The 7,500-nt window shown below is 37.9% G+C and overlaps 2 protein-coding genes across 2 annotated transcripts in view; one reads left to right on the top strand and one right to left on the bottom strand.

Annotated features, from left to right (window-relative positions):
• The window catches only part of LOC140543384 (protein phosphatase 1 regulatory subunit 1A-like), an 11,865-nt gene extending 5,916 nt beyond the window's left edge, over positions 1-5,949 (top strand). The window contains exons 2-5 of the mRNA XM_072666509.1: positions 1,217-1,270; positions 1,534-1,597; positions 3,408-3,707; positions 4,290-5,949. Coding sequence (XP_072522610.1) covers positions 1,217-1,270; positions 1,534-1,597; positions 3,408-3,707; positions 4,290-4,375 — 504 coding nt within the window. The 3' untranslated portion in view covers positions 4,376-5,949. The remainder of the gene's footprint in view (positions 1-1,216; positions 1,271-1,533; positions 1,598-3,407; positions 3,708-4,289) is intronic.
• Positions 5,950-6,507: 558 nt separating this feature from the next.
• Positions 6,508-7,500, bottom strand: part of nckap1l (NCK associated protein 1 like) — a 13,533-nt gene continuing 12,540 nt past the window's right edge. Inside the window, exons 28-30 of the mRNA XM_072666446.1 lie at positions 7,324-7,433; positions 7,038-7,127; positions 6,508-6,872 (exon numbers count right to left, since the gene is read on the bottom strand). Coding sequence (XP_072522547.1) covers positions 6,756-6,872; positions 7,038-7,127; positions 7,324-7,433 — 317 coding nt within the window. The 3' untranslated portion in view covers positions 6,508-6,755. The remainder of the gene's footprint in view (positions 6,873-7,037; positions 7,128-7,323; positions 7,434-7,500) is intronic.

Genomic DNA, 7,500 nt, shown 5'->3' on the forward strand with positions numbered 1-7,500 from the left:
TAACACCTCTACACGATCACTATCACTATGTCAGCAATATTGCTATTGGAGTAACGTCTCTACATATTAATATCTATATAGCATCAATATTTCAGTTTGATCAATATCTCTACATCATCAGCCCCGCCCCCTCCCCCAGCAGCTCAGTTCACTGTGTGCCGTTTTACAGCAAAAACACTGCAGCACTTTGGTCTGAATGGATGTTTAGAATGTTAGCTATGAGTGAGAACACACTCACACACACACAGACACACACACTCACACACTCACACACACACTCACACACACACACACACACAACTGATCTCCACATTCATTTAGTAAATCAGTGTAATTAAGCAGCTAGAGGGTCATTAATGAAACAATACAGGAGCTATTTTTAAAGACTGGATTACAATCAGTACAGCCATGACGACACCTCCTTCTCACGAGAACAAACACACACACACACACACACACACACACACACGCCTGCAGATGTCTTATTGTAGTGTGTGCAGCAGCAGGAGAGCGCGGAGTAAAAACAAAGCTTCCCAAGAGGCAAAAAATCAGACAGAGAAAAAAACAGCCTGCCTTCATTTGATCCACATCCTTAATACTTCTGCATCCTCCACGCCGGTCCCTTCTCTCCGCACGCGCTCGACACTTCTACATCACCAGCGTCTTTAAACGAACTGTTATTTAAAATGTTCAGTAAAATCGTTGGATATTTTGGAACAGCTCGGTTCTAAAAATAGTTTGGAGATAAAAGCCGGGTCTTGGTGCTGCATGTTGAGCGGTGACACACATTCTCATACCACACTTGGTGTCGGGGGATGCTGTGGTTGCTAGGCAACAAGGTGTCCTGTCCTAGAAAAAGTAAAAAACAGGGGTTGTGCTCAGGTGAACCTGCACATGCACAGCTCATCCTTTACAGTGTTAACACACTGTTAACACTTCAGTGCACCAGTGCCTACAGTTTAACCCCCAGAACATCCAGATCAGCTGAACTCAATTCTTTATTTATCTTTATTTGATTGTGGAAAATCTCAACAGAGACGGATGAATCAGAACTTAATCACATGACCCTGAAGAAATCAGCATGTGTGTGTGTTAATGGTCTGTGTGTGTGTTAAGGGTGTGTGTTAATAGAAGGTTCTGAGTGAGAAATTGATAAAAACATTTTTTTTATACATTTTGAGATGTTTTGAACATTCCTTCTTAATTTAATCTTTTCTCTCATTTAACTGCAGAAGTAGATGAAGACCGTCTTTCCAACCACTTATACAAGGTAATTCTTTTATTTTCCAGCCAAGTAGCCAATCAGAACCAGGATCCTGAAAAGCCACATGAGGCTAGAAGATGCATTTCTGAGAAATTCATTATTAGATTATTAATATTATTATTATTATTAGTAGTAGTAGTATTATTTATTATTATTCTTTTGTAGCTGTTTGTAACATGGTAATTTAATAGACGTGCTGACGCTGTGAGCAGCTGCTGTCAGAAGAAAAGTTCCTTCTTTAATTCCTACATTTATTTCTTCCTCTACAGCAAGCTTTGCTGAACTCACCTCGACAGAGACGGAAAGGAGCCAAAGGAACCCCCACAATGAAAGGTAGAACATTTACTACCCGTAGAACCGTGTTAAAACCGTGTTAAACTGTCTTAAATCTGCCCTAAAAGTTCGTAAACAGTCCTAAACCTGTCCCACACTATTCTAAACTGTCCAAAACATGTTGTAAACATTCACAGTTTGTTTCACTGTGTTCCATTTACCATTTAAACTGTACTAACCTGTTCTAGATAATCCTAAACCTGTCCTAAAACATCCTAAACTACCCTAAACTGTTCTAAACCTGCCCTAAACCAGCCCTACATTTTGTAAACAGTCATAAACCTGTCCTAAACTATCTTAAACTGTCCTAAATCTGTCTTACACTATCCTCTAAACAGTCCTAAACCTGTCCCAGATTATTCTAAACAGTCCTAAACATGTTCTGACTGTTCACAGTCTGATCCAAACCACTTTAAACTGTACTAACCCGTCCTAAACTACCATAAACTGTCCTGAACTACCCTACTAAACCTAAATCTGCTAAACCTGTCATAGACCTTTCTCAACGGTCAACCTGCTTTAAACTTGTCCTATACTTTTTAAAAATATCCTACACTGTCTTAAACCTGCCCATTTTGTAAACAGTCCTAAAACTGCCCTAAACTATCCTAAACTGTCATAAATCTGTCCTACACTTCTCTAAACTGTCCTAAACCTGTCCTACACTATCCTAAACTGTCCTAAACCTGTCTTACACTATCGTAAACTGTCCTAAACCTGTCCTACACTATCCTAAACTGTCCTAAACCTGTCTTACACTATCGTAAACTATCCTAAACCTGTCTTACACTATTGTAAACTATCCTAAACCTGTCTTACACAATCCTAAACTATCCTAAACCTGTCTTACACTATCGTAAACTATCCTAAACCTGTCTTACACTATCCTAAACTATCCTAAACCTGTCTTACACTATCGTAAACTATCCTAAACCTGTCTTACACTATTGTAAACTATCCTAAACCTGTCTTACACAATCCTAAACTATCTTAAACCTGTCTTACACTATCGTAAACTATCCTAAACCTGTTTTACACTATCGTAAACTATCCTAAACCTGTCTTACACTATCCTAAACTATCCTAAACCTGTCTTACACTATCGTAAACTATCCTAAACCTGTCTTACACTATTGTAAACTATCCTAAACCTGTCTTACACAATCCTAAACTATCCTAAACCTGTCTTACACAATCCTAAACTATCCTAAACCTGTCTTACACTATCCTAAACTATCCTAAACCTGTCTTACACTATCGTAAACTATCCTAAACCTGTCTTACACTATCCTAAACTGTCCTAAACCTTACACTATCGTATCGTAAACTATTCTAAACCTGTCGTAAACTACCTTAAACTGTCCTAAACTATCCTAAACTGTCCTAAATCTGTCCTACACTAACCTAAACTGTTCTAAACCTGTCATACACTTAAACTGTCCTAAATGATCCTAAACTGTCCTGAACCTGTCCTAAACTATTTTAAACTGTCCTAAACCTGTCATACACTACCCTAACTGCCCTAAACTTGTCCCAGACTATGCTAATGTTCACAGTCTGTTAAAACTACTTAAAACTTCACTTCTTGCCCTAAACTGTCCTAAACTACCATAAACTGTCAACAACTTGTTCAAAACAAACCCAAACATCTGGAAGCACACCTGAGGCAGGTCTCTTTAGTGTCGTCTAGCTCCACTGAGGGGGTGATGTAAAGAGAGTGTTTATAGTGAATCAGGGTTTGCACATTGCACAGTGGTGAAGGTTCAGGGTGAACTCTGGGTGATGGACAGTTTGTCTGCTTTGTCTTCAGAGCTGCAGTTCATGGTGGAACACCATCTGTACCGGCAGCAGCAGGGCGCGGCGGACGAATCCTCCGAGAGCTGTTTATCAGAGCGGACAAGTCCTGACGCCATGCCCTGTGGGGAGGAGCTGCCAGTGGATGAAGGAACCTGGACCACGGAGAAGGAGACAGTTGAGGCCCTCGAGAAACTGCGCTGCCAAATGGAGAGTTTATCAGAGGCAGCAGGAGGAACAGAACCTTCTCCCGCCAGGGAACAGCCCGGATCTGCTGCGGTCACCCCGGCAACATCTCAACAACAAGCACCAGCAGGTGAATTCACACAAACACACATCTGTTCAACAGAAGTTTTTATTTATGATCATTAATGTTCATCAACACCAGAGCAAAGCATGCCATAGTCCATTTGTTCTGTAGGAGTAAGGGAGCATCGGAAAATTCAAATAATGTAATTATGGAGTAATGGATGAATGAAGTAATGTAATTATGGAGTAATGGAGTAGTGTAGTAATGTAATTATGGAGGAATGAAGTAATAAAGTAATGTAATTATGGAGGGATGGAGGAATGGAGTAATGTAGTAATGGAATTATGGAGTAATGAAGTAATGTAATTATGGAGTAATGGAGTAGTGTAGTAATGTAATTATGGAGGAATGGAGTAATGTAATTATGGAGTAATGGAGTAATGAAGTAATGTAATTATGGAGGAATGGAGGAATGGAGTAATGTAATTATGGAGTAATGGAGTAATGAAGTAATGTAATTATGGAGGAATGGAGTAATGTAGTAATGGAATTATGGAGTAATGTGCTGGAGTGGGAACTCAGTGAGGGAAGTGTGTATTCACACCTGGTTGTGTGTGTTTTTGTGTGTTATTGTGTGTGTTTATGCAGCAGCAGCAGCAGCAGGTCGGTCCTCCTCCACTGAGGATCCTGCAGAACCTGAGCCGCCCCAGAGGAGCGGCAGTGAGAGAAAGTAGAGACAGCGGCGGTGATTAAGAGGCGGTTCAGATAAACAGAGAAGAGAACCCTGGGGAGTGTGTGTACGGCGTGTTTATGGCTTGTGGAATGACACTGTAGACAATCGGAAGACTTTTATTCACTAATCAGCGAGACGTTAGACAGGAGGTTTAAATCCCTAACAAACTAACTCACCCCCAGTTTCCCTCAGTTACTTTCAGAACGCCCACATTTCTGAGCAGACCTAACCACACAGCCTTTCAGCTAAAACCCACACCCATAACGTTCATGTCCAGTCTGAAGGACAGGTTTGTGGTTTTCAACCTCACCTCAACCAGCAGTGGGCATTTCCTTCACTATTCCGGATTCAGGGAATTCAGCACTTCTTCATGTCAGTTTCCTGGTTTCATGGTTGACCTGATTCTTCTTTGTCTGTTTTCATTGTGTTCTGTAATTAAGTGTTGTAGAACAATCCAAACTGCCTGTTATTCTTCCCTGCCAAACACATTTCTTCATTTTTAATCTAAAGCCTCTGTTCTTCTGGAGTGGGTGTGGTTTATGTATTTTCTCAACCAGCAGCACAAACGCTCACATGCTGCAGCTGGAACCCACATTTATCCCATCGTCTAGTTTTAATAAGGGAGTAATCTAATAATAGTAATAGTAATCTAATAATCTAATATTATTAATAATAATATCTAATAATAGAGTAATGAAGTAATTGAATAATGAAGTAATTGGGTAATGGAATAATGGGATAATAAAGTAATTGAATAATGGAATAATAGAGTAATGAAGTAATTGAATAATGGTGTAATGAATCATTGAATAATGAAGTGATGGAATAATGGAGTAATGGAATAATGAAGTAATTGGATAACGGGGTAATGGTGTACTGGAGTAATAAAGTAATTTAATAATGGAGTAACAGAATAATAGAGTAATGAAGTCATTGAATAATGGAGTAATGGCATAATGGGGTAATGGTGTACTGGAGTAATGAAATAATTGAATAGTGGATTAATTGAATAATGGAGTAATGCAGTATTGGAATAATGGAGTAATGGATTGTGGGTTATGGGTGATGGTTTGGATTAATATTCTGTGGAATATGGAAAGGGATATATAATGGAATGGTACTGGCTGAGCATCTGTGTCGTGTGTGCTGGTCACAAAAATACTTAAACCTAAGAATATTTTAAATACCTATTTATCACATTCCAGTTTTGGGATTCTGTAACTTATTATTTGCTGTAATGATCAAAAATACGGGCATCAGATCTGCACCTTAAACTGTTCAAATGAACCAAATATTTCAAATATTATATTGGTGCCTAAAATCATAAAATGTATTGAACAGTAAGTAACAATAATTTCTACTTTAAAGCCCCAAAGATACAGAAGAGCACCCTGACCCAATTTCACACCCATAGCATTTAATGAACTGCTTTTTAATGTTGTTTATTATTTACGTATTTTCTGTAATTATTATGTTTGTTTGTAATTAATTTAAAGTCATTTTTGTATGTAAATCATTTTATGTAAGGTTTGGAATAGAAATGAAAGGTGCTACAAATAAAATTTCTTCTTCTTCCTCCCTTTCTTCTTCTTCTTCTTCAGTAGTGTTACTATAGATACTGATAAAAAAGCAGCAAGTAAATAAATACAAATACATATACAAGTAATCAGTACTTCACTCTCAAATCCAGCTGGAAAGTGCTGTTCTGTTTAGTTGGGTATCGACCCGCCGAGGGTTCTTTATTATATGATGTGTTTTGCATAACAGCTGGTTCTCTCAGGGTCGCAGAACCTCGCTGACTTAAATTATTGAGTGAACAGAGAACACCACCACAAGCACTCTTATAAAAATAGACCCACTTCACTCCTCTGTCTGCACTAAAGCCACACTCTGATCTTCATATCTGAGCAGGTTTTATAAAATGCTATTAAAAATAAAAATAAATTAAAAATAGACAATCCTGAGAAATTCTGCTCTTTAAGATAAATCCTAAAATCTTGATCAGCCAGAACAATCAAAATAATCAAATACTGAGATTTACATAAATAAATGACTATATAACAACAGAGAAGGTCAGACTAATGAGCTCACCAACCTCTGTCTGATCAGAACATCAGAACACATCACTGAAGATCAATAACACACTTCATTCTTTATTCAAATATTAAATCAAGGCTGTTTACAATCAAATAATCTCATATATTATCTTTATCATTTTCTTTCAAATACAGAAACATTAAGTAAATGTTAGAGATAGTTGTAATATTAAAACATAATGACTGATTCTGAAATCAATTCTGCAATTTTTAATAAAAGTGAAAAATCTTTTTTTTTTTTTTTCTCTCTGAAGCTTTAAAGCTCATTTCTGAGATCTGAGATGTTCAACCGATGGTGTGGATGAAGGTTCTGTGCACCTCTCTGTAAGCGTTCCGCAGGAGAACGTATGGAAAACTGTTCTCCAGGATGTCCTGGCTTAAGAACGGCGACTCCTCCACGATCTAGAACAGAATAGAGAAGTGAGAATGGAGCAGAACCGAAATTAAAGGAACCTCATTACTAAGTGAAAGAACGCTGGTCAGGTCCATGTCATTCTTTAATTATTGCAAATTAAATTATCTAATAAAATCAATTTTTCTCTGTTATGATAAATGAATGGTGGTCACCATGTCCAGCAGGAGATAGACAGAATCTCGGTTTTTAATTTCCACTTTATCCACGTTCTGCCCGAGCTGCAGCAACGCCGCTGACGCCATCTGAGGACAGACAGAACTGTTACTGCTACTTCTTAATTATTATTATCATTATTATTATTATGATTATGATTATGATTAATATTATTATTATTATTATTATTAATCATAATATTGTTCTGAATGGTGGCTGATTGTATGTGAATCTCAGGACAGAATATCAGATAAGTTAGGAAGTAAAGCAGTGAGTTGAACTCACCAGGAGGAACTCTTTGAGATGCTGCTCAATATTTTTTTCCTGAACAGTAAACATGGCAGCAGACAGGTGGTTAATGGCAGTGGCCAGACAGTGGACGTTGTTTTGGTGACCTGACAGAGAAAACAACATTATTCTAATGATCTAATTCAGCTTTTAACAGAATTCCTGCTCTGAGAG

The sequence above is a fragment of the Salminus brasiliensis genome, chromosome 21 (assembly GCF_030463535.1).
Source record: "Salminus brasiliensis chromosome 21, fSalBra1.hap2, whole genome shotgun sequence".
NCBI lineage: Eukaryota > Metazoa > Chordata > Actinopteri > Characiformes > Bryconidae > Salminus > Salminus brasiliensis.